The sequence below is a fragment of the Anarrhichthys ocellatus genome, unplaced genomic scaffold, assembly GCF_004355925.1.
Source record: "Anarrhichthys ocellatus isolate YVR2014 unplaced genomic scaffold, GSC_Weel_1.0 scaffold46, whole genome shotgun sequence".
Taxonomy (NCBI): domain Eukaryota; kingdom Metazoa; phylum Chordata; class Actinopteri; order Perciformes; family Anarhichadidae; genus Anarrhichthys; species Anarrhichthys ocellatus.
This window is the reverse complement of record NW_022280076.1, coordinates 2097078-2124568: the sequence shown is the minus strand read 5'-3', so window position 1 is coordinate 2124568 and position 27491 is coordinate 2097078. Positions and strand designations below refer to the sequence as shown.

The 27491-nt window shown below is 42.1% G+C and overlaps 2 protein-coding genes across 4 annotated transcripts in view; one reads left to right on the top strand and one right to left on the bottom strand.

Annotated features, from left to right (window-relative positions):
• Positions 1-1215: 1215 nt before the first annotated feature.
• Positions 1216-12199, bottom strand: mepcea (methylphosphate capping enzyme a). Of its 2 annotated transcripts, none has more exons than XM_031869247.1 (5): positions 11784-12199; positions 9369-11224; positions 7653-7871; positions 7416-7539; positions 1216-7316 (listed from the first exon to the last, which is right to left on the bottom strand). In XM_031869247.1, the coding sequence occupies exons 2-5, from the start codon at positions 11166-11168 to the stop codon at positions 7282-7284; spliced, it is 2178 nt and encodes a 725-aa protein (XP_031725107.1). In that variant the 5' UTR covers positions 11169-11224; positions 11784-12199; the 3' UTR covers positions 1216-7281. The 2 variants fall into 2 exon arrangements, with proteins under 2 accessions (XP_031725107.1, XP_031725108.1); XM_031869248.1 differs by having other exon boundaries at positions 11900-12199.
• Positions 12200-22346: 10147 nt separating this feature from the next.
• The window catches only part of LOC116395433 (serine/threonine-protein kinase PAK 3), a 23123-nt gene continuing 17978 nt past the window's right edge, over positions 22347-27491 (top strand). For both annotated transcript variants that reach the window (XM_031869330.1, XM_031869329.1), the window contains exon 1: positions 22347-22550. The gene's annotated coding sequence lies outside the window, so the exon portion shown is untranslated. The remainder of the gene's footprint in view (positions 22551-27491) is intronic.

The window sequence follows — 27491 nt, the reverse complement described above, 5'->3', positions numbered from 1 at the left end:
ACATGCACTAGGGGGCATGCTACACAAGTACATGTTTGTGTGTCTATGCCTTGTGTTGTTATTGTTTTGTTAACAATCCTCCCTGTGTCACTGGAGCACAGTGTTTTGTGCTGTTTGATTGTCGTTTCACAGCATCAGCAATAACGCATGAACTACTGCCATATTGAGATGTGGGCAGAGCAGTGGTCGAACAGAGGGCAGCCCTGAAAGCACAGCCGGACAGACAGCATTGTGATGCTTACTGTGTCTAAAACAAACAGGTTCACTAGTATTTCACCTGTACTGATAACCTTCAGAGGGCTTTGTGGTACAGCCACAGGGGTGTATGCAAGTACAATTCAAAAGAACGTTCTGTGTTTCTGTGTTCTGGTGAACAGTACAGATAATTTACAGCATCTCTACATCACAGAGCAGGTTGAATAATAAAGTATTGTTATGAACACTGAGCACACAAAATGACAGTATGACTCTTTGTAAAAGGCCTAAAAGCAATCTTAAATCCTCAAGTTGACTGAGCTGAGTAAGCTGATAGTCCTGACCTACAGGCCTCAGACTGCCATCATTCAGCTTTGTTATTGTGATTTGGACAGAGCATGACGGACTCCTCCCCCGTGGTTGAAATGCTGTATAAATGCAGCATCAGCATCCAGACAGTGTCAACAACACTGTCTGAACGCTTATTGGTACCCAAACATGAAGGGACTGAGCTTGGTTCTCCTTGTGCTTCTCCTGATGCTCGCAGTCGGGGAGGGTAAGCAACATGGATACACTCCATTTTATTACTGTGTGAGACCAAATCAAGCAAATCAGGATGTGGCAAACGCTCAGACTTTTGGGCTTTTTTTGAGAAGTACAATTAAATTATCACAATTTTACAGTTTTCTTAATAACTTATTTTCAAGATTAATGGATATGTTGTGATTACAGTTTTTGCAAAGTTAAGTCAATCAGGAATGTGGGAACGTATTTAGATTTTTTTTAAATAATTATTTACAGGCAACGATCCAGAAATGCAGTACTGGACATGTGGGTATAGAGGACTCTGCAGACGGTTCTGCTATGCTCAGGAGTACATCGTCGGTCATCACGGTTGCCCTCGAAGATACAGGTAAGACTGCTAAGATCGGAACCGTGCACAACATTGGGATATTTGTACTTTTATTGCAAATACAAAAGTATAGAAATGATTGCCGATTGTTAGACTTAAGCTAAGTTGTACTGTGCTCATTTTCAGGTGCTGTGCTGTGCGCTCTTAGCACCTGCATGCACCAGCATGGGGCCGGACATCTTCAGTACAGCCGGCAGCTGAAATCCTGGTAACCGAACCCATTCTTCTGGATGAACCATTTTGACCACTTTACTTTGAACGATGTCTTTCTTGGACTTCATGCATGCATGCAGTGGAATCTGACAATGAGTGCTTTTGAAGTGGACTTTATTTAGTTAGATCTAGTTAGAATAGAGCTGCAGCTGTAATCCTGTTGCTCATTGAGCTCTTATTGTTGCCTGAAACTGAGTGTGACTGACCCTGTATCTCACATTTAATAACATCAATGCTTTGTGAACAGTCAGTTGTACTCTCTGAAATGCAGTGTTGCCAATAAATGCATGCAAAATAAATTGACTGATGTTTTGGTTTGTTGCTGTTAGGATAATAATCATCAGCAGCTTTAATTCATCAAATATGATTCAAAGTAATTATTTCAATTTCCATGTTAAAAAAAAGCTCAAACAGCGTAAACACTAACTCTGCAGCCCTTTACCGTCTGGACACCGCTGCACAGACATGACAACAATAACGGTCAAGTGACTGACCCAAATAGCTATGATGGAACAGAGCTTTTGTGAATGAAGTGTTATGTCTTTTGTCTGTGTTAATGTCATCTCACCACTCTGTCTGGAACAGACAATCCACCATTCACAATTGCAAAGCAACTTCATTGTCGTGCTGTCTGCCTATCTCCGATCGGAAGGTCAAAGGTCTTTAGTGAACTTTGGTTTTGTTTTATTTACTTTTTTCTAGGAAGTGACAAGCCAGCTGGAAACGAATACACTCACCTTGGTTTGAGGAACAACATTACAGGACACAATAAATACTCACATGTGGTAACCAAGTAACTATATCATTCAAACATTTTATTATCAATTTGATATGTAGCAGAGCTAACAAAGCTCGGGTCTGAAGATGGTTGATGGCTGGCCCGGACTAGTAGGTGTTAAAGGCATGGATGCTATTTGTAAACACGAGCCGCTGTATTGTGCCCGGCATTGTCATCCGAGTGGAATCTTTGTGCTATTCAGACAGCGCAGCGTGACCAAACTACAAAGGGGGTAACCCGCCACGAACCTGTTTACATGAGGCTGTCTGTCTTCAACAAAGCCAACAGCTTAAATGAGAAAGTTATCACAGGATGGTTGTATTTTTAAACTGTAGCCGTGTAGAACTGTATCACTGCAGAGGAACAAGGGTTTGAAGGTGCTGTGGGCACTTTTGAAGTTGAGGATTCACATCGACATATTCTAATGCAGCGCAAGTAAGTCCTGCTGAGGGGTGCAGTCCCTCAAGTCTTATCAAAATAAAATGGTAACTTTAATGGGAAATTCTTAAGAGAAAATCACAGATCCGACACTTGACTATAACAATGGTGTCTTGACTGCAAAAGTTAACATACCTGTTCTAATTTGGCCTTTACATTTGGGTTAACTTTAATGGTATCATTGTTTATGTTTTGTTGTAATGTTATATTGTTGCTCTGCTGTTTTGTTAAGCCTTTTGGGCTGCATCTCTGCATACAATGTGCTGTACAAATAGTTATTATTATGTGTTAGGCAAACTGAATGTTACTCATAATACCATAGAAGGATGTAATCATAAATCATTAAACACATGGCATAATAAAGAAATGTGTAAAAGCATCAATGATGTTCTTTAACTTATACATACTGTATATACATTTTAGTATATAAATACCATTTGAGCATTTATTCATATCATGTACAAGTTTTTTAAGTATATCTTCTGCTTTGGCATTAAGAGTTAGCTAAAAATAAAATGATCTCCACCTCACCAGTCGGAGCAGTGTAAGTTTACAGCCTGACCATAAAAAAAACCTGTTTACAACTTCCAGTTCCTCAACTATAAAGACAAAGAGACAAACATCTGAGGAATCCAGACTTGTCCTGAAACCACTGGGCTGTGTGATTGTGGTCACTGTTGAGATAAATGGTGAATCTTCAGTACAGAGCACTCCAGAGAATATGTTCTAAAATGACCTTTCTGTTGACCAGTCTCACAAGTCTTCCAATGTCATGAGTGTTGTACTTTTATAACCATAAAGGCCTGACTGATGGAGCGCTGCAGACGGTTGTCCTGGTAGGCTCCCTGGTAAAGGATCTGAAGCTGTTAGAGTTCACCTTTCGGTCTTCTGTCACCTCAACGTACAGCAAATTTTTCTACACCTCCTCAAGTCTGTTTCTCGCTGCAATCGCCTGAGCTCGTTTCTTTTACACTTCATTTGGTTTTTGCTCTGAAATTTGCATATAATAATAAGGAAACAAGTCAATTTACAGCGTCACAGCGTTCATGAGCATGAGTCATGTCTGTAAATGAATAACGATTGTGTGCGGTCGCTCTTGGCACAATAATACATTTTCAATTGAGCATTTCTAACCACAGGAATGAAGACGGATGAATACTTCCTGATGCCATTGTGCCGCACAACAACAACATCTGTTCAGTACTTTGCAATCCACAACAATAGCCCCGCAATAAACGCAATCATTGGGATGCTGTTGTATTGGCTTGTATTATAATGTACAGGCTTTGTCATGTGTTCACACCTTGATCCAACCAGACTTTGGACTGTAGGTCTGATGATCACATAGACTTTTATAGGGAATTATAAACTGCATGATATAACAATTCCCTTTATACAGGAGCAGAACACGTACAGTAATAGATCACACGGTTGCCCTTCCCACATACGAGAAAAAGTCTCAATCAACCTGACCTGTTTGCAGATGAAGAGGATGGATTTACTTTTAAACTCACCGCTTCCTTCAAAGTAGGTCAGTAACCTCTTTACAGACGATGTGACGATCGCCTCAATAAGATCATCTACGGGTAGAACTCAGCCACGTGTTGCTCATCAGAGGGGCTTTTGAAGATGTGGAAGGATCCAAAATGCTGCATTACAGAACCACACAATAGATCTGTACAAATGGTACAAAAATACATTGAAAGAGTAGCCCATAAATCCCTGTTTGTGCCCGTCTAGTTGTATCTGCAGGTTTTAAAGATGAGCTATCACGGAACATATCTCTGCTAAAGTCTCTGGGATTAGCGATTGAGTGATTCAACTTAAGCAGCATAGCATAGTGTTGAATGTGAAGTTTATCGTCTCTGGCATCCATAGGTCTGTTGCAGAATTATTAAATTATCTGCATATGATTGTTTAATAAAACCCAGAAAAGCTTTTTCTCTCAGCAAAAAGCCAGATAACCAAATGTTGTAATTCATGAAATGGAATGCTTTAAGGGCAGAATTACAGAAGAGCAAATATTGCCCAAAACTGTTGTACACGACTAGAAGACATTTCTCAACTGTATTAAACCATGTTGAAACAAGGGTTTTTATGTATTTTACAAACTTTCTTGTGTTAAAATCTGAAGATACTGCTGCTGAGACAGTGAGGTGGAATCTTTCACATCGGTGGCTAAGCACAAACTAGCTATTAACTATTTTAAAATACTCAATAAGGAAAGCTTTTGTCAATTATGCAAACTGCCCTCACAATTACAGCATCGGGCCGATCTAAGCCTGAGGATCCGATTGTCTTAGCTAAAAGAAGATGATGTGATTTTGTGCCGTGTGTCTGATGGGTTTACTGAGGCTCCACAGCGTATGGAAGAAACAAGTTTAACGGAGAAAGTAATCAAATCTCTTTAACGTGTCAGACGAGGTGAAATAAGAGTGCATCGACAACAACACTCCTTTCAAACCGTTTATAAAAAAATAAAGAGCCAATCTAACAATCCATGTGCCTGCCAGGACAGAACAAAGCAAACGTATCAGAACTTTGCAATGTACATTTCCATTTGTTGTTACAGAGCTGGATTAGCGGTGCGTTTTAGGACAAAAACTCAGACTCACTCACGAATTGGCAGCGAACATTTGAGAAAAAAAAAAAATCAAAAAAAAACAAACAACATCCACTGGAAAATAACAAAAGCAGTTATGAACTCAATATTAACAACAGTAAAACAAATCTTTGCAAACTTATTTACATTGATCACTTACTAAAATAGAAACCTATCTTTTTCCACCGTCTCCTCCACTCGTCACAATAAAACGGAAGATGTTCACTCTCAATGAAACGTTGGAGATGAGCAGCGCTCAGTGCACACCAGTAAAACACACAACGGGCCTCGTTAGGCCAAAGACTAAGACGGCATATTTGGTCAAATTCAAGAACAGAAGACCCATAAAATATTTGGGCAGTCACTACAAACAGCATTTCAATTTGGTAAAAATCTTAAGGATATAATTCATTACTTTTAGTAACAAACAATTGTCTACAAATGTATAAAAAAAATGTTGAGCCTGACAGAAGTTCAGTCCAACTCTGGAGCTAGAAAGCGATTCTAATGCTGGTTAAATTATAGTGATGACCTCGTGACTTACACAGCATTAAAGAGACTGTAATACATCGTTAATGACAGGCCTCTGCTCTCTGTTATTGTTGACATTGTCAGTGACATATAAAAAGGTAGGGCTATGACTTCAATGTCATTAAAAAAATAAATCACTGCATGCTTCAGATTTACCTCAAACGAGTCACTGCGGTCTCTGTTCGGAATTATCTGGAGCTAAGCCGACACCCGGGTGTCAGCGCAGCTCAAATATGCCCCCCCGTCATTAGTACGAAGCATCGAAAAGGCCTAAAGAGCCCATGAAGTGATGTCACGCGTTCAAAACAGCCAAAACTCTTTCATGAATATGATTCTGAACTTGCACTTAGGGATTTAAGGTTTAGCTGATGATGTCAGGTTTCAGATACAACACCAAGTATCTTTCATAGTGGTAGTAGGCCTGCTACAACTACACAATTTCACGTTTCACCATTTTTAATGACAGAATTTAATATTTGATGACTCATCATGACACTTTTAAGGGAACAAACAGACAAACCTTGGCTGCACATTTGGGTTAGCAGTCACTATTTCCCTGGATGTTTTGGCTGTTTTGAGTGCAACACTTTAGATGAGCCACGTTTCACTTCATAGCATCTTAAGTTTGTGCAATTTAGGACTTTTTTTTTTTTTTTTTGAAAAGGACAAAATGAAAAACATTTTCACAGCTCTGTGACAGCTTAACGTTAATTCCGCTCTACGACCTATTTTGCAAAAATGACAAAACAAACTATATATTAGGGTTGGAAGATGGGACAAATACATCAGCTACTAGCCACAGAATGAATCTATGCCCAATGGAATTTGTTTGTTTTAAATTCACAAAGATATGTGCATTTATACGTGTGTTGCGACGGGATTTAAGGCTTCAAACATGATGCAGATATTTAACCACTAAGAGCACATTTATATGGCATCTACAGCAGCTTTTGGATCCTGCAGAGTGTCCTACAGAACACATAACCTGCACTCTAGTGTGGCCTTCTAGAGACACCATGTCAGTCTCTTTAATGGCTTTGTAATTCAGTTGCAACACACAGTTGGTCATATGGAGCTGATGTAGTGAACACACCATCAATCACCTGATAAAGTGGTGATGGTGGACGCCCTATCGGCCAACCCTAATACGTATAACGTATGGTGATGTGGTGGCACAGAACAAAGTTATAAAAGTAAAAGATATATGGCCAAAGATTTTGCAAACACATGTTATGGCCGTGCATCGTTAGCACTCGGCTAGTCCAAGGAAATGATCGGATGAGCACCTCTTCCAGTCGGGCCGAGCTGTAATGTTTGGCTCCAGGTTACACTTAGTGGAGTCCTATCCCAGTTCACTCCACACCGTTTAAGAATTTGTAGTCGCAGAGGATTCTGATAGGCTCCTCTTCTCGGCAGATCTCATCATTTACGAAATTAATTCCAAATTTTGGTCCCCATTGTCCTTTCTGAATTTCATAGTCGGCATCCGAAAAGCTGGCGCTACCGTGAAGGACTTGGGTGGTTCCTTGCGGTCCAGGGCGGCTGGCTTTGCTTGTGTGTGTGTTGGTGGCTCGGGCTACTCACATTCAATGATCTTCAAGGCAGGAGCGGTCATTTGTGAAACAAGTAGATTGGCCTCTGAAATCCTGTTGTGACGAGGGGTAAAGAAGTTGGAAATGACATCAAGCTAATGTGGTGAACAACATGTAATGCACACATTTGCTCTGAAAAAATGAGTGAATTACCTCTAATTGAACACTTGGGGGCCCCAAGGTACTCAGAACTGGTGAAGCCCACCTCTGTTGTGAGGTACGATGCAAACTGCTCAGGTCTGAGGCGGATGCTGTGAAAATTCCTCCCAATATTATCCTGTCGAATGAGAACAAATATTTCAACCAATCAAACCAGGCTTTTAAAGTCACCAATACACCTGGTAAATGTCTATATTTGCATCATCAGCCTCCGTCCTCTTAGTTTCCTACCGTCAGCTTCTTCCTCCTCACGTAGGACTCCCAGGGCTGTGGCTCCAGGATGAACATGCCTCCAGGACGGAGGTGTCGGTAGACTCTCTTGAAGAGCCGCTTGAGGCCACAGTCTCCCCAATTCAGGTGAACCCACTTGGTAACGCTCAGGCACATGATCACGTCGTACTCTGGCCGCTGAGTCACCAGAAGATTATCGTTCTCCAGAACATAATTGGCCTGAAAGGAGAAAAAGAGGTGTGGTGAGGAAAACACGGCCTGGAATGAACAAACTAGTTTGTTCTACTCAGCACTATGACTGAACCAGTTAAATGAGTAAAAAGTGAACCCTATAGCTATTATTTTGGTGTCTATTAGACGCATATCTCACTGAGCAACAGATGTAATTTACATACATATTTAAAAATGCATAAACCTTTAAATATTCACATAAGCACTGCACACCCCCAGGTTTACAGTATAACTTAATTTTTTGTCATATACACAGATTCTGTTCACTCACATCCCACAATGCAATGTAATATTTAATATATGTCTAATAGGGGCAAAATTTAAGGCGAAATCCATCTTGTACTGTGCCGGCTGAGGGGGCCCGGGCGGTCGTCTTGAGGCTCTTCACTCCTTTAAAAAGATAAGCTCTGTGCTGCACTGCCATTACCTCTAATGCTCGTAGCAGGGAGGAGGCAGTTATCGATTATGTTTATGAAGCACTACGGCGTCTGCATCTCACCAATTCATGTAGCGGCCTACACAAAGCCTCTAAGGCACAAGGCCAGCGGAGTGAAGAAACTGAATGGAAATTAGCACAATTAAAAACCTTCACGAAAACCCTTTTTTATTTTTAAGAGAAAAGCTGCCGTAACATTTGTCAAATATTCAACCATGGGTGGCACTGACAGGCTGATGGCATTAGAAATGCTTCCAGCCACATTGCAAAATCAAGCTGGTATAAAGGACAGCTTCCTCTTTACCGCTTCCATCTTTCAGTTCTTAAAATCACTGGCAGCTTCAGGGCACAGTAAGCTTCTGGTTGAAAACGCACACAAAGAGGAGTCCAATAGATAGAAAAACGTAAAGGTGGACAAAGTAAAGATAAACGCACAATGAGACAGATAAAGGATTGCTTTATACATCTGTATTAATTAATAAAGGGGGAGAAACCCGTGTCCTTTTAACTGGGAGCCGAGTAGACTTTAGTTGACATTTCATTCAATTGTAATGTTTCAAAGTTGATTCCAAAATATATTAAAACAACAAAAAAAAATTGTGAAGATGTGTCCAGGATCTACTGCACATGTTTCATCTATTTACCTTTGTAGGCTAAATGACATTTTAATCATTTTAAAATTGACTTAAACTAAAAGTATACTCAATTGGAAATAACATATATTCAATTACAAGGCCAACTTGCATGCAATTCAAAACTGGTAAGTTAATACGATATGTATCATGTCCAGATGAGCTACATGGTGCAACCTGTATGCTATATTTGAACCGACAATGATATCCCTAATCTAGAGGCGACACAATAACCACTATCAACATGTTCCAGGGAGAATATGTGGTTGCGCAATTTATGTCAAGTCCTCTTGTGAAGTCAGTCAGACCTCTTGATGAATATGATGCAGATTCACTAATGATTTCATTTTTACCTTAATCTAGCACCCCCCCCCCCAGATATATAACACAGGAACCTCATTCATGCTGCCGTCTTACCTTGACGAAGGACACATTTGAGGGGAACTCTCCGGGCCGTGTGGTGGATGTTTCCGTTAGTGGGGGTGCAGCGATGGGACCCCTGGAGATCCGTAGGGACACGGGGAAAGAGCAGCTCACAGAGTGATCAGCGGGAGGCGAATCGCAGTCTTCCTGCTCCATTTCCTCCGGTTTGCCGACCGGCCTCTGGGTCCCTACCTCGTCCGTGCGGCAGGAGCCATTGTCATTTCCGGCCTCTGCGGGGCCACTTTCTCCTTTCACCGGTTTCCCGTTTTCTTCCCTGCTCTCGGCGTCATTGTGCTTCTTGTCTGCGTGACTCTCGTCTCCATTTCTCTCCCCCGGCTTGGTGCTCTTTTTCTCCTGCATTGCATGCCTGGCCTCTTGGGTCTGCAGTTCAGACAGATAGTGTCTGATGTTCTTACGAGCAGCGTGTACCAGACCACTGTCAATATCCAGGCCCAGTATGCGGGCAGGTCTTAGCATTTTGGCAACATAGAGTGTTAGGTGGCCCGAGTTGCACCCCAAATCCAGAACATCTTTACCCTCAAACCATTCTGGACGAAGCACACGTACCCGCGCATCCTCACTGGCGCCGGGGTTGCGGTAGCCATAATACTTGTTGTAGTTCCCATACTGAAACTTCTTCTTCTGCTGCTCCTTCGCCTGGTTGTGGGACTGCTGGCGACCTCCTGGCACGGTTTTGGTACCACTCCGTGGTGTGTGGAAGGACTGAGAATTTCTCGACCCCCCTGTACCGAAACTCCTGTCTCCACATCCTGACCTTCCAATGGGCGTAGAATGGGTCACCGGGGTCTCCATTTTACCGGAGTTGCGCCTACGCTTGCGTCTGCTTGTGTGCTGGTTTGTTGCCCCTGATATGGAGGAAGTGGAATCCTCTATAGATACAGATGTCATCTCCTCCTTGCAGCTGGCTGAGTTGTCGGCCGAGTGCTCATGGGAATCCTCTGCGACGCTGGAGAAACTGCTGGACTCTTTGGAGACATCTAGTGCAGAACATGAGGCTAAAATACCCAGAAGTGGCATGGAGGTGCTAGTTTTAACCTCACTTTTTCCTGATTCCGAGAGGCTTACCTGTGCGGTTGAAATCCCACTACCACCACCAGCCCCACTCCCTCCTCCTCCTCCATGGTGTCTGTTGCGGTGTCTCTTCCGACCACCACTCTTGAAGGGGGACACCATGAAGCTACCGTCTGCGCTGTTAAGGTTCAGCGGATCCGTGATGTCTCTGGGGATGAGGATCTCCACCGGGTCTCGGCTCTTTGCTGGCAGCGGGGAGGATTTGGGCGTCTCTGCATTAAGAGCCCTGTTGACCTCCTCGTCCAGCAGGCTGTTGAGATTGAGCGGGTCAAAAATGTTCCCACCCAGGAGGAAGTTGGTCGGCAGAACGGAGTCACTCTCGGAGTTGGCCCTTCGTCTCCTCTTGCCAGATGTCGGATGCTTGAAACTAGAGTTGGCCGTGTTGCGGCGCTTCGTTAGCTTCGTTTGTTGCGGTTGTTTGGAATGATGAAAGCTGTTCCTGCGATTGATGTTGTTCTCGTTCCCTCTGGCTCCCTGTCCGGCATCGTCCGAGTTGGTGAGCACGCCAGTCGTGCCGCTGTGTTTCGGTGAGGCTTCTGTGCCCGAGACCGGACAGGCGGCTGCAAAATCCGGGGTGGCTGCGGTACCCTCCACCATCACGGATACATTGCTGTAGCCTCCAGTGCATTCTGAGAGCTGCAGGGATGAAGTTGAGCTGGCATGTGGACTGCCAGTTTTTACAGTATCCTCGTCAACAGACATCTCTTTTGGTTTTCAGGACTGATGCAGACATGGAATGGATTTTTTTATTTTTGGATCTGAAAGTCACAGAAAAAGATTTGTCAAATAAAAAAAACTAAAAAAAAACTAGCACAAATCCTTTTAAAGTATAGTTAACAATGTTGAGTTGTAACCTTTTATTGAATACAAAGTCATATGTACCAATAACTATTTAAATACGTTTCTGAGATTCTCAAAAGACGAGGGTCACTTTTAGTGCACGTGGTTCAATAGCTTTGTATTGCAGTAAGAGGATGCACCGGATGACCCCATTACCTTCCACTCATACCCGAACATACAGGTAGAATAATAACAAAAGTATCCGTTTTGGATGCAAAGTATCTTGCACTAACGTTAGGCCATTATCAGATTAACTCTGACATATTGAAGCATGTCTACTCACTATTCAGGCGTTAACGTTAACTGACCTGAAAAGTTTAGGAGTCCCCTGTGTTGGACAGTTATCTAGTTAGCATGATGCTAGCTCCTAGCTTCTATCTCGCGGGCCACAACACTGAAACGTCGACTAAACGTTCGGCTCCACTCCGGCCACACACAAAAAAAGAGCCGCTAATAGACAAACCGTCAAGTACCCACCTCGATACGCTGCTGCACGACTCCCCCGAAAAAGAGTCACATTCAGCGATACTATCTAGCAGATGGCCACCTCTACGCAGTCAACAGTGTAGTCACCATCAAAGTAACAGTCTCACCTCTCAGTTCTCCCCGCCTCCGGCCGGACTGTCACTACCGCGCGCACTCGCTCGCTCTCGAGTCGAGCTAACGTGTTAGCGTAGCTTAGCACGCGAGCGTCCACATCAACACAAACGGGGGCGAGAACGCGCAAGTTAACGCGTGCTCGTCTGTCCGCGGTTCAAAAGGCTCCCTCTGTCTTCCAAACGGTCTTGTAGACTTCTTAGTCGCCCAGTGTCGGGCAGGTTGGTGAATAAATTATTCCATTCGCGGATAGAGTCGGCATGGCGGCGCATCCGGGCTCCGAGCTGTAGTCCAGGATGAACTGGGGCGGAGATCTGTGTGACTGGGAGGAGGAGAGACCTCGATATTATAATAAGCCTCACTGATCCTCATGCGAGGAAACATTAAGGCTGCAGCTACCGATTACTACCCCTATCGATTAATATATAAACTATCGTTCAAAATATATTTGGTATAAAACAAAGGAAAGCTGCAAATCCTGTAAAACTGTGGATGTTTAGCATTCTCCTTAATACTCTATCAACAAAATGATTGACTTATCCAGTCCTAAAATCACATTACATTGTAATAACTGTTGTTTTAATATACGTTCAACACAAAATGTAGTCACTTTGCATATCTATGAGTAGGCCTATAAACAAATACTATTTCATTGCAGGGTAACACATCACTGACAAGCAGGAACCAGTTATTTCTGAATATTCTAATTGTTATTTGAACATATTTAAATCAATTGTGCAGCAGAACAAAGCAAGAACGAGTGCAAATGTAGACAGTGCAAATGTAAACTATCAATAAAGGTGCCAGTGTAAATATGTTAATAAACTATTTTACTGAGATGTTCCACAATAACTGTCATTTCCAGTGTGTGTTAATAACTGTAATGTTCAGACATGACTAGAAGACTAGAAGTTAATGTTTCAGGGTGAATTTGAGCAGCCACAACAACATAGAAATTTTGCATTAATGTTTCAGGGTGAATTTGAGCAGCCACAACAACATAGACTTATTGCAGCATCTTGCAAAGGTGTAAATCTACCAACAAGGTAGGTTTGTTCCCCCGTTTGTATGAAATTAGAGCTCTGGATGTGAACTAGGAGGCCATTTTGCTGAGGTAGCAGGGCAGCTTCTTGTCCATCACACAATTGTGGTCGTTCACCACAACATTGCTGTAGTTGACAGGACTTGATAAAGGCCGATGTTGAAGATCCAGGCTAGTTCTGGTTTTGTGCAGCAAATTGGCCAGTACGGCTGAAGCCAAACAAATTCTCTACATGATCAGAGCTTTTATTTGACCCACCTGTCATCTGAATCTTCACCGCCTAGTGGAGAGAAATTAAAGTTGTACACCTTATTGTAATAGATATCATTTTATACAAGCTACATGCTTTATGCAGAGTCACCACTTATACTTATATGTGTGTTCTTGTAAAATGCCATATATGTAATATTATAATTACAATTACAACAAGAGAGTAATGGCAAACATACAATGATTTATACTCTCAATATTTTTGGCTATTTTTTGGCCGTAAAGTATGACAGTGATTCATGCAAAAATTGTTGGGGAACAAGGTACGATGGTAAGGAGTTGTCTGACAGTTTCATTTTGACTATGTCAGCAGCACAACTTTTCCTTTGCCTTTGAAATTCAGGACATCTAAATTCGCTGGAGATGCCTGCTGTGCTTCAAGTCGCCACTAGGGGGAGACAAAATATGATCTTAATAACGTACATCACGAGACACCTACAGAAATGCCCCTTAGCAGCATTTCAATACTCTCTCCCTCTTTTGCTTTAATTTATTATTTTTTTAATCATTACACTGCGCAGTTGTTATCATAATGATTTAATTAGTGCATTGCTGCAAATTAAAATGTTCTAGTTTACCTTTTCCAATAGATTTATTAGTTTAGTTTATTTTGAAATAAAAAGGAAGATATTTCTTTTTTAGAAAGTAATTTTGTGGTCATGAGAAATTCTCACATTGTGGTTACTATGACTAATGAGTCAAAACAACAGCACGGGCTCATTCCACCCAGAGAGAGGCTCCAGTCTGCAGCTGCAGCAACAGGAGTGTTTATGTTTTTAGGTAAAAGATGTCTCCAGTGGAAAGAAAGGAAAACACTACCAGCTAGTTTCTCTATTGATGCTACAGGCTGGAATTTTTTGACACGCCAGCTTTTTCCAAATCATCAAAGGTTTCATAATGTACTGAGAAATAGCTTAACCAGGTCCAGAAAGTTATCTGATAGCTGATGCTAGATTTGTTTTTCCTTTTTTACAACATATACACTCCCAAATAACAATTGCTAAGTACTCCAACTGCTTTAACCCTGGCTTTTAAAGTGTCCATGGCCAGCTGAAGATTACATTAAAACACAGTCTCAAGTTAAATCAGAGATTTATGCGATAAATAAAAACATTTTATTGATTCAACCACCTGCTGGCATTTAAAGGGTATAATTGAAAGATAAATAGAGACATCATTTGACTTTTTCACTCAAAAAGTACAGCAATCCTGTTGCCACACAAATAACAAAATACTGTTTATAGTATATAGTATATATGTTCCTTTTACCCATAATGCTGTAATAAAAAAAATAGCTCTGAGTCACTTACTCTTGGAAACTAATATTGCACATGCAAAATGAAATTTCCTAAATAAGTGAGGAACTGCAAGCCTTAAATATGAGTAAGCGTAGATGGGACTTTTTTGATCCTCATTTTTGATATTATCTGCTGTTCAGTTGACAGCTTGCTCCTAATTGGGTTCCACATCAGCACCACAGACTTTGGTAAATGAGTCACCCCCTCTCTAATCTCTAAGAGGGGAAAATAGGAGACAGGGTACCTGTTCCCCCCTGCCTCTGTCCCTCTCTTTTCTCATGTTAATGGGGGTGCCGTGCTCTATCCCGGGCACCATCTGCCCTTCCTCGGGGTCTGGGCCCCAAGCACTCCAGACGTGTCCTATTGTTTGCGTGTGTCCAAGCAGAAAGTGGTGAGTACACATGGTTCTTGTGGCCCAAAAGGCTCCTCCATCAAGAGCACGAGCCTGCTGTTCATTAGCCTACATGTGACAGAAGGAGGGGGCTGCTCGCGTGCCCCGTGTGCAGCAGCATCAGCGGGATCCACTGCTTGTTCTGCTTGTGTGTGAGGTCATTGTAAGTAACCGTTAGATGGACGGGCCAACATGCTCTGTAAAGTAACACATTATATCAGAGACGATGTGCTCTGAACGTGAAGCATAAATCATTCAAATGGTGTCAAAATGTATTGATAAAGTATGCTTTACAGGTGGACAAACAAATGTAGACCTGATGATGCAAACCTCCCAACACAACAATCTGTACAAAATAAATACCATTACCTTTTATACTTAACTTGAATTAGAAAATCCTTCATACTGTGAACTGAAGGAAGGGCATATACGGTGCTTTACTTGAGCTAATGATTATAGCTTTGTTGACATGCATCATCCCCACTGAGCTCAGGCAAAATGGAGTGTCTGAGATGTGACAGATGGATGAATGAACTTAAGGATGGAGACCAAACCATGGCTGCCCTTTCTCAATTTCATTACTGGGGGGGGGGATCGAATGACAGATCAAAATGTAATTCGCAATCTTGGGAGGAATAATTACAAACGTGCTGCGATAACCTTTGATATAACTTACTTGATTACAAACCAAATTATTCTGCAGAGGCCGAATGAAAAATTAAATCAACGTGGTGAATATTCAAAGTTAAATTAGACACAACAGGCTGATAATGTGATCCCTGATACCTGTGCAGAGCTTTTGGCTGAATGCATTTTAACAACTAAAAAGAAAGGTGTCTTTGGTGAAAATGCCCTCTTGTTGACAAATCATAAAAAATCTTAAGGATGGATACTCAAGAGAAAAATATACAGCCTAATAGCAAAGCAAATATGAACATATATCAGCTTTTTCTTCTCTATTTGTGCAGCCAAGGTGTGTGAGCTCCCTGTCTGACTCATCTCTGAATCCTCATGTGAACTGACAAGATAACCTCCCAGTTACCCAACACAACACACACACACACACACACACACACACACACACACACACACACACACCGATCATGACTTTCCATCGGGCCTGCCCTCCTCATTTTCAAAACTACATGCTGCTGGCTGCATTGAGATTAGTTATTGAACTGTCCAAGCAAAGGGAAACAAGGCCACTTCAGAGGCCCAGCACACAATAAGCCAGCTGTCATTGGGAGGGGCTTGTTCAGACCACTATTGTCATGGATGGGACTTCTATGCTGTGTTGCTCTCTGAGAGCAGATAGGTGCTCCTGTCATGCACTAATTAATATTGACACGAGGCTTGATTGAGGACAGAGTTAAAGTATTCAACACAGAAATGTCAGCGAAGGAGAAGTGAATATGGATAGTCTGTAAATATGCAAAGTGTGTGTACAGGATTGTTTGAGACATAAAATTGTGTTGTCGTTGGATTGTGCTACTGCTCTTAGCCGCATCAGAGCTGCACTGAATGATATACCTGTTGTGTTACACTGAAATAATATAGAAACAGAGTTGTTTAGTTCTGTCATTTTAGACTGTTTTTTTCTGCTATATCAGCAGTTACTGGGCTGTCTGACAGTGTACAACAGGAATAAAAACACAATTTGTAAAACATGTGATTGTGGCCTTTAGGCAGCGCACTTTTTCATGTTTTATTTAGTTATTAGTTCCAAGTATTTGTTCCGCCTCCCTGTTTGTTAAACTCAGCAGTGTGTTAAACAGCATTCAAAATGAGTTAAGAGATTAATATTTAATACCTGACACATTTGCTCAAATTGCTTTTTAATGAATATTGCCATCCTACATCAACTTTGCTTCACACCATTATAACATTAACCAGCTTCATTTTAAAGGCCAAGATACAATTCAAGTGTAAAAGGGATTTGTACATTGTAGATTTTACCGCCACTCAAACATCACAATAAAAATCCTCTAATCCCTCTTAAGAACGGATTTACAAGATTGAGTTACAATCCAGAGGTAATAGGATGTTGAATTGGAATAGTTTATCACCTGCGTGCGACCTAACATCATGTTAGACGAATGAAAACAAAGGAGCAGTCTTGAAATGTAGTGCAGCATCTACTTTGTCCAGGTTTCATACACATTTCTACATGGCTGCAGTTTAGACTGAATCATTTCCCTGGACAGCTGTGTGGAAAGATGTATACTACTGGGAAATGAATGAGTTTCCTCCAGGATGTGATAGTGCAAATAAAGTAGTTTTCATATCATCCTATTTGATCAACACAAACATCTCTCAAATTGGTTCAGCATCACAGGCTATCATGTAGAATTACAGCAACCATACTCACAGTAAACACATCACTCACAGCCATCAGACACAGTACAACTGCAAAACACGATGGTACTGATACTACCACAGATTAACAGCGTGAGGAAGGGATTGTGTTTGATGGCATAAACCAGCAGTCATGATTTAAAACATATGGTAGCGTGAGTTAGAAGAATTGCTCCCTCTTAGCCATAGCATCTTCTTTGAGCCAGAAAGTTGAAACATGTAACAAAAGCTTACATATAAAATCTTGGCAAAACAGCCAAGGTGATAAGTGCACAACATTAAACTGTGCTGTAATCTGTAAGACTTAATGAGCTCTTGTACAGTGGCTAACCTATCAATAGGTTAACCGTGATCAACAGGATAGAGGCCTACTAACCTCAATTATATTCCTTTGGGGGAAATCTCTGCTGTGCCAGCGCACACAAAAAGTATACTGTTTGTGGATGAAGCTGTAGCATGGATGAGCGTGACCCATTATCTTTTACATGCCAAGTTACCAGTGGAGGGCTTACAGAAGTTAATCTGATGTGGTCAAATGAAGAGCATTTAATACACTGTCCCTACCAGCCATCTCTCTTCTGTTTGATCCACCGACATCAGCACACTTAGAGCAATACTCTATAATGCTGCATATGTGGTTTGTTGGTGGTTTCCTTTGATTTAAATGTGCTTGATTTTGTGAATATTACTGCTTTTTCACAGCAAATAGCCACTGTTATTCAGCAATATAACTGCTCCATCATATTAAACCACAGTCTGAATAGATCAAACAAGCGGCAAGTGTCTTGTGTTCTTGAATTTAGTCAAAGAAACAGCAGTACTTGCAGCTTGGCGAATGAAACCAGCTGAACATATACTCCACAGTGTGCTTTCCTAAATTGCTCAACCTGCTGTCAGCATTGACTAAAAGAAAATTGCACAGTTGTTATCACAAGATATATTTTCGGGCACAGGTGAGAGATTTTATTGATCGCCGTAGCAGAAAGCAAAGTTTAGTTCAGTGGGATTCACCCACACACTTCATCTCCTCCTCATATATCATCATTTCCTGCGAGGCTTGCATGTCTCTCAGAAGCTTCCCTCTACCTCTGCTCCCAAGGCACAGTGAGCTCTGCCATAATATGATAATCTAAACCATAATTCGATATGCTTTATACAGTAGCGATTGACTGGTGCTGTGATTATTTGATTCTGGACCAAAGAACCTATCATCTCAATTTTCTTCCTTCCATTTTGCAGAATGATACATTCTTCTTGGACTGATGAGGAAGGACAATCAGGAAATACTACACACACACACACGAGCAGTGAAGACATTTTCCCAATTCATATTGCGAAAATGATATGATTATCTGTTCATGGAATTTATGGCTGGCGTTGCTGAGTTGGTAATCCAAAGTTCGCTTACAGACGAAATAGATTGAACTGGACTGCAAAGCTTCACTGCCATAAAATGAGAAAACTTGTTAATCACAAGCAGACACCCTTTTCCCTCGAAGTCTAACATTTTATAAGAACCACATAACCAATAGGTGCTCAAATCCATTTTTACTAATGAACATTAGTTACTGTGCTTAGGCAGTGGTGTTTTCTGCTACATGCTAACATGCTCACAATGACAACGCTAACATGCTGATGTTAGCAGGTGTCATGTTCACCATGTTCACGATTTTAGATAACACATTGCGATGCTAATTGTCAATTAGAGCTACACACAAAGTACAACTGATGCTGAACAGAGGTATGTGCTCATAAACCAAAGTATTGGGCTTATGGGGGACATGAATATCTGTACCATATTTCGTAGAGATCAATCAAATAGCGACATTTCACTTAAAACCATCATCCAGAAACCATGAATACCTGTAATACATGTTGTGCCAATCCATCCACCACATGTGAAGACATTTCACTGGATAACTCAAAGCATTGACCTGCTGATTTTCTCTGATTAGATAATTAGTCAGGATATATGTAGGTCATACACATGCAGGTTATAGAGGTGTCATTTTGACAGTAATCTTCCGAACTCTGCCCACATCACTACTAAATTCCCGACGGGGCTTATTACAAATTGTCACCACAGAGATGTGCTCTGCCTCCCAGGATATTTATAGGATGCATTATATAAACCTAATCACTCACAGCAGCCTATGGATACTAGTAAATCATGCTCCTCCTCTCTACAGCTGCAGGTTCTTCTGTCAGCTCCTCTGAGCTTTCAGCACCAAGCTTTAGGAAATGATCTGCCTTGAGTATTACTCGGCTAAGTTTATGAGTCACATAGTTAGCAGAATGTGGAATGGAGAAAATATTGCATCCATGTTAATGCAGCTGCTGGAACAGATAGTGTTTGAGACACGAGACCAGAAGAGGGGATATCATATGTCAAATCTAGGAAGATTTTCGAGGGAGCAGGTATGGGTTCTCTAAAGGACAAGACAACAACACACATGGCTGTGAAAGGACACTGGCTAGTAGAAAGTCTGTGACCTTTCTAATCATTGTTGCATCTCAGTTTGTTTCTTTCACCTGGTCGTCTCCTGGAGCAGACCTCAGCACGTTAATCCAGGTGAAACACATAATCCTGTGCTCATTTCACCAAAATGAAAGGTTAGAGTTAGCGAGAGAGGACTTAAGCATCATTTGGCTGACTTTCATTCAAGGAAGTGGTTATGTGTGTGTGTGTGTGTGTGTGTGTGTTATTTCTTTGTTAAGCATGGGGCCAGATTCTGACCAGGGCCCCATGAATGTTAGAGCTGACCCTGTTGATTGGCTGAAGGAGGCTGACATGAAGTTCGCACAGACACAGATGGGTTACGGTTAATTAAATAGCAGCCATTTATAACTCATTATACCATGACACTTACTCTGTAGTGGATGGCATAAGCACAGCAGGTCAAAAGCAAACAAAACACTTGGATATGTGTGAATACAAAAGGCTTGAATCGATCAAGCACTGAAAACTCACGGAGTTCCTCTTATTGTACTCTGCAGGTTTTATTCAACAACCTGTGAATTACGTTAATGGTGACCCTGAAATGGTCATATGTTCGAGGGGGTCCATGTGTTGGACCCGTGATGGACAGCTGACCTGATGTTTCCGCATCAGCCAAATGCTTGCTGGGGTAGCCCCACTGTGTCTCTGACTATTCATAATTACAGTCACATGTACGAAAGTCAGAAGCATGGAAAATGAGTTAATTAGTGGTTGCTGCTGTCTTAAGCGCATGGGAGGGTTAGATTGGAAAATATAACAAATAAGAGATCTGTATAGAATTTAGCTGAGAGGCCAATATCATCCAAATGTTTTTTTGTCATGCTTTGTCATATTGTGTTTTTGGAGCATTTAACACTTTTTTTGTATTAGCTGTGCTAACACAGCTCACTGGCTCTATGTAAGTGTACAGTGGATCATAATGTCTGCTGTCAAGAGTCGGAGCGAAACCTCCTCTCTGAGTGGAACTGCTGAACTGAATTTGCATCTCTCTTTCGTGCCATGTAGGCAGGAACACCCGTGTGCCTGCAAAGCTGCAGAAAAACAATATCAGCGATATTAAAATCCCCGAGAGTTCAGAAAGTCTCATGATTGTATTCTATACAAACAAAATAACTACAAAGCTCCATTTTTTTCTCTGGTTTCTCAGAAAATATGCTTGCAATTCGTTTAAAAAAAAGCCCCCTTCTGATGTGACGAGAGGATCATGGTGGACGTTCTCGGTACCATCAGGTTCTCCATTTGAGGGAACACCGTCACAGAACAGTCGACATTACAGGGGTTGTCAGGACAACCAGCTATGATTCACAGAGCCTCAGATAGGCCTCCACCTTGGGCTTGAAGCACTTTCCATGAGACTGAGCAGATGCTGTGCCAGTCAGCCAATCGCAGGTGAGAGAGAGGAAAAAGATGACATCATAGGCAAATTAGGGCAAATGCAGCGAGGATTTTGGTTGTCGTCTCCGCCTGCTTATGAACCCAGTCACTTTAATACCCTTAAAATCTGGAGGCGGTAGGGGAAAAAAAATAATTCTGGGTTCAATTTTGGTATCATTTCCAAATGTCCAAACCGGCCGTGACAAAAATAAAGCTGGAGAGTGCATACAAAACTGTCAGTGAAGCATTTTAACAGACACATTTGCACTACCTGTCAAAACTATATGTACATAAACATATATATAATGGGTGAAAAGCATTACAATAAGGTAAACCGGTGCACAGAACATGAATACTAACACCATGATATGTCATAGATTACCTTTTATCAATAGGGAATCCTCTTTGTTCAACATTTCAGTGATGAGAACCAGTATACGTTCACGGGGAAACTTGTTAGAATGTCATAAACTACTGTCAGCGGTTTGTGGAATCTTAAACATCTTAAGAAGCAGATAGCACTACAGGGAGTTTGTTAAATAAACCAGCAGCATCTACCTGTTAAAAAAAACAAACAAACAAATGTTTATCATCTCTATTTATTTCAGGACTTAGATCATTTAAAAATGAAACAATCCCCCTTCTTACACAAAATAAATGTGTTTGTACTGCAGACATATATATGTTGGGAGGTGTTTGAGATGCATTTCAGAAATATTTAAAATGCAGAGTTTTCTGCATGTGATTAGTTGTGTTCTGCTTGTTGAACTCAGCACTTTTGATGCAAATTATCACATTTTATTGTATTTCTTTACAATTAACTTGTTGTATTCTTCCGTGGTCTATATATACATTGTTAAACTATAACTTTTAGAGGAACCAGGGCATCTAACGCAGCTCTTTAAAGGCCTTGTCAGTTCAGATTTTGCAGGTAAAAAACACACCTTTGCAAAGCCTGTATTTGTTAAATTGTCAGTTAATGTATGAAGTTGTACTAGTGTCCCTGTAGTATGAAATAACACAGACCACCGCCTTAGAAAATGCATGTAAAATCGCTCCCTCCCTCCTGGCCTTCTCACTGAGCAGGTTTGTTCTGTCAAACAGAAAACCAACCCTGTCTCCCCGTTGGCTGTCTCCTCCCACAGAACCGCTTCCCGTATTAATATTCAGCCTCTCGGCCAATCAGCGAAGCAGGGCGGATGACATCATGGGCTAGGGAACAGTGAGCAGCCAGTGAAGCATCCAGCCTGCCGAACAAGCTTGCTTCTTTTTTTTTAGGGTCAGGAACTGGTCTGACGAGAGAATGGCAATCCTGCCTTTAAACTGTCAGTAGGACTGTGCGGCTGACGATGAATCTACCAGAGCTGCGGGCCCCACGGCGAACCACTGACCAAGAGAATGTGAAGACATATTTCAGGTAATTCCCTCTCTGTGTATGGCAATACGGGATGTGGAGGGGAGGAGGGAGGAGAGGAGAGGAGAGGAGGGGGAGGCTGTGTATGTAGGGGTGCTTTGTAGCCTCTTTTTTTTTTTTTACCTCCTCCTGCCTCCTTTCTGCCCTGCTAAGAAGGCAGCTGTTTCATCAGCAGTCTGTGTCCGTGAGGGCGAGATGGAAATGGATGCATGCATCAGATGGGCTGGAGATGTATTTGTGTGATCATATACCCCCCCCCTCTTCTGCATCACATCATCTCTGTGTGCACTCCCTAGTGCCTCGCAAATAGCATCTCTATTGATGGGGAGGTGTTAGAATCAATGGTGGTGCTTGTGCAGGCCTTCTGTGTGTGTGTGTGTGTGTGTGTGTGTGTGCGTGCGCGTGTGTGCGTGCACGTCAGTCGTGGAGAAATGCAGCAGCTGCAGTGGCAACACTGGAACAAAAAAGAAGCGATGCTATTTTGGGTCTGTAGACCAGAGGCTAATGGATGGATCAGAGCTGTGTATGCTGTGGATTGGGGGGGTGATGGATGGTTAACATGCTGATGGATGCTCTTTTGTTATCTCTGCACTGCCTCACCTATGGCCTTTCATGAAGAAATGTCTTTTATTTGATTTATTTAAGTCATTCAGTGACCACACACACACACACACACACACAAGCAGAGATGTGCCGCTGTCTCCAGGCTTTAACATGGATGTGTGTGTGTGTGTGTGTGTGGCAGTTTCATGGCGGCTGTAGTGACAGGGAGATATACAACATCTGGTCACCTGACTTCATTTGGGGAGCGGAGTGGGGGCTGGGGCCGGTCCTATGAAAGCTGAGCTACATACTGCCTCAGATTCTTCCACAGCCATCGGTGGATGTGGAGGACGGAAGGAAGGGTCGGCCGCAGTGGTGAACGTGTATCTCCCCCGTCACTTCTGCTCATTTAGATCGGGGCTTCAGAGCTTATGTGGAGGGAGGATTCATCTCCGAGGGGAGGGGGTTGCGGGGGGCGCAGTCATCCTCCAGGTTTGTGAGAGGCAGGGGCCTGATGGGAGACCTGTTGTCTGGCTGTCGCGTGACGGAGGGATGTAAGAGAGTCATGTCAGTGATCGAGGGAGGATGAGAGGGGAATTGGGGGATGGGATGCTGAAGGTGCTGCTCCCCTTTGAACATTGGGGATCACATCTATGTTATATTGATATAGATGTGATACGTGCCCTTCCATTCATCACTAATCTGTCCAGACACCATGACTACACTCATTTCACTGCGTTCCCTCAAGAGTTTGTATTGTGTCCACTGCTCTCTCCTTTTGGATGGAAATATCAAGTGTCCCTAACGACCAACATGATGGCCCCTCCTTTTGTCATTTTTTCTCAGTTCAAAAACATAATTTGAGGATCTAAACTGTTGTTTCTTTGGAGTACAATTGGGGAATTTTGTCAGTGCATGACATATTTTAATAACACTTTACACAGCACTGGGCTTGGCAGAAGACACCAGGCCCACAGTGGTGATCTAATGCAGTGTCAGAGACAAGATATACTATTAGAGTGTTTGGTATTTATACATCCCTGGTGTTCAAGTGATCTGTGAAATCATTGCTCTGGTGTCTCAGACACTGTGCAACACAAGCATTATGTATTCATCACACCTTTTATCTACACAGGTCTGTTACAGATAAACGGATTAATGGCTCTGTTTTGTGTATGTGGGTCTGGGTAAGCTGCGTACCATCATTTAAAGTATTCACAGAGGCCTTTGTCTCTGTGTAGGTTACAGGCACCTCATGAAAATGTTACGTCCGCAAAGAATCTGCATGTGCGCTCTGTAATACTAAAAATAACAGTAGAACTGCTCCCTAAAGCAGAGTGTTTATAGTGTAAACAGCAATTGTGGAGGCAAAATTGAAGCTTATAGTGGCTCGGCTTTTCATGCAAATGTTTTCAGAACTGACCCTTATCAACCAGAACTACTACTTTTTTTATTATTATTATTAGAAATGTACCGATATCAGACCGGTACGGACTCAAATAGCTGGATCTGGTATCAGACACAATTATTTCAATTAATAACTATTCAGTACATGTATTTATTGGTTACATTTAGTTTTACAAAGTCAAGAAAGTGATGTTTAGGTCAAGCCGGATGTAGATATTAAAGAATGATCCCACTCACTTCTTCACAGTAAGAAATACAGCTTATTGATAAAAACACTGGCGTCGGATTGGAACTCGATATTGGACGATACCAAAAACCCAGTGTTTTTTTAAAAAGGCGAATCGGTGCGTCCCTAATTTATTAATAATGTAATATCTGTGAAACACCTAGAGTTCTAAATACATTTCAAGATTGAAGGACATGGAGAACATGTAGATGGAGAGAAAACCATTCACTAAATCCACACATGGATTGTTATTTACTGTATCTTAAAGTATTTTTGTACGCCACTGTAATCAATGTCTTTTCCAGCTTGACAAAAGAAATAACATTTTACTTGAATAATTTTATTCTATCTTCATTTGTCAGGCAGGTATTTTGTGCTATGCTGCGTACCAGGACCTCATTATCTCTTTGCCTACTTGGATAAATGTACTAGATGTTTGTTATTTTCGTGTTTTTAATATTATCATCTGTCCAGACCTGAGTGAACAAAATAAAAACATCTAACCTGCCACCACATATAAACATAAAATGTCCAGCACCTTTATTTAACACGATCATAGACACATCAGAACTTTTATTGGTGAACCATTTCATGTGTCTCTGTGGCTATTAGTGTGCAGTCCTAGGCTTCCCCTAGTTTTCCACTGGCCAGTGTAACCCAACACACACAGCTTCTCTTACCTCACCTCGGCTAACAAAAGCAGTCGACACACAAACCTTCGTCTTGGCGTGTCGCCTGCTAGCTGGGCTGCCTGAAATACGATAGCGGGACGCACAACACATACAAGTGGGGCCTCCATCTGTTGAGGACTTAGTCTGGATGAGTTATGCTGCTATTGTTCAGTGCAGTTACCGTTTGGGACTCTTGTTGACAGTTTATGAGTGTGTAGTGGCCTCATGTGGGGTGTTTGTGTGCATTTTAAGGGCATAGCCCACTAAAGCTGAGCAGTCGTCTTGTGGTAGGTGTGTCAGAGCTGCAGCCTGTGTGTTGTGGATTAGCATGTAGGATTGGAAGCCATCTGGCCATTTTGTCTTGGAAAGGGGAGGGGTGGTAAGTGAGAGAGATGGATGGAGAGAGACAGAGGAAACACTCACACACTGACACATTGACACAGCTCCTTTCGTAATCTCCCTACTTGATGTCTGTTGCTACTTAGAATGAGGTTGTGTGTGTGTGTGTGTGTGTGTGTGTGTGTGTGTCTTTATGTGTCCCTCTGTGCACTTTGTGACAAAGACAGTCCTTCTGTGACTTGTACCGTTTCCGACATATCAAACACAAACTGCAAATGTGGCCTCGAGATGGTCAGAGCGACGTCTTGGGAGGATTCGTGATCGCTGGAAGTGAGAGGTGTTCAAGCCTTTTACAGTAAGATGATGCAATGGGGGGGTGAGGGAGACGTTCCAGATGGAGGGAGACCGGAGAGAAGAAAAAGGGTGAAATGTTGCAGAGGAGGAAAGGAGTTCAGGGGGGTTTAAGAGATTAACAAGTTTCACTGGGGTCAAGTTTGCCGAGAGTTGCAGAAGGGGTCTGAGGCAGAATGGAAAGACTGCGGATGACTTAGATGTGGTTCAAAAATTGACTATAAGAAGAATTGCTGCGATTGTTCTAAACACACATGTTGGCCCTCATTCTGTTTCGTATGCGCTGCATCTCCTGAGATGTGTGGCAGCACGCTACCTCTCAGTCGAGTCTCTTGTTGACACAAATGTTACACCCGTGTTAGTCTCTGTAAAATCATACCTCAGCTATATGCGTTTGTCTAGTTGTAGTGATGACACAACAGCTGGACCATGTGATGAGCAGTGTAAAGTTGTGGAACATGATACCGAGCGAAATTTCTATAGATATAGAGACACACAGGAGGATATTACACCTAATCTCAAAACAATATGTTCACTGACCTCACATACATGCACACGATACATAGAGTGACAGCATGCACATATACACTGTTTTCTCCCCCCATGTTCTCTTACAATGTGCATTTTAACCCTTTCAACGGGACTCAGAGCAGGTGCACCAACTGGCTTTGCAGGAGGGAATCCACTCCCCTCTCTGCCTCCAGCTGGCACTCAGACAGGCCCACCCATGCATGCACACTAATGCAAAACCACAACAACAACACACTTTTGTAGCTTAAAGCGTGAAATAGAGCATTACCTATGCTTGGTGCTCACATATTTGTCAGGCACAAAGTTAATGTAACTGAAATCATCGAGTACCGTTTGATTGAAGACGGACTAGTTACAGTGAAGGAGCAAAGACAGTGTTTTTGATCACATTAGACCAAACCTAGTAGGCTTTGGTCTTGATTGCTTGAATGCTTTTTCAAGTTCAAGGAGAGATGTGATGGCGACTTGAGGGATGTAGACACCACTTCTGCTGAAATTACATTCTGCAGTATATCTGAAATTCATAGACGCTGACAGTGAGAAAGTGTCAGTTTGAAGGACGGTCGAGTCACACACGGGGAACCGTTGGCGTCTCTTGCTCGTCATCTTGAAAACTGATATGTTCTAACGTTCTTTACTGTCAGAGTATTCATTCCATTCATGTGTTCATGGTTTCAGCCATCAACATGGGGCATAGCTAGGAGGGTTAGTTGGAATTTCAAAGTATTCAAGGTTTTGGGCATCCCTGCGGCCTAGCGGTCCAAGACACGTGATTTATGACTGCGATGTCTTCTGTTTGATTATCCTGCTGTCTCCTCGTCTCCTCGACCAACTGTCAAATAAAAGACATAATGCCATATATATATATATATATAT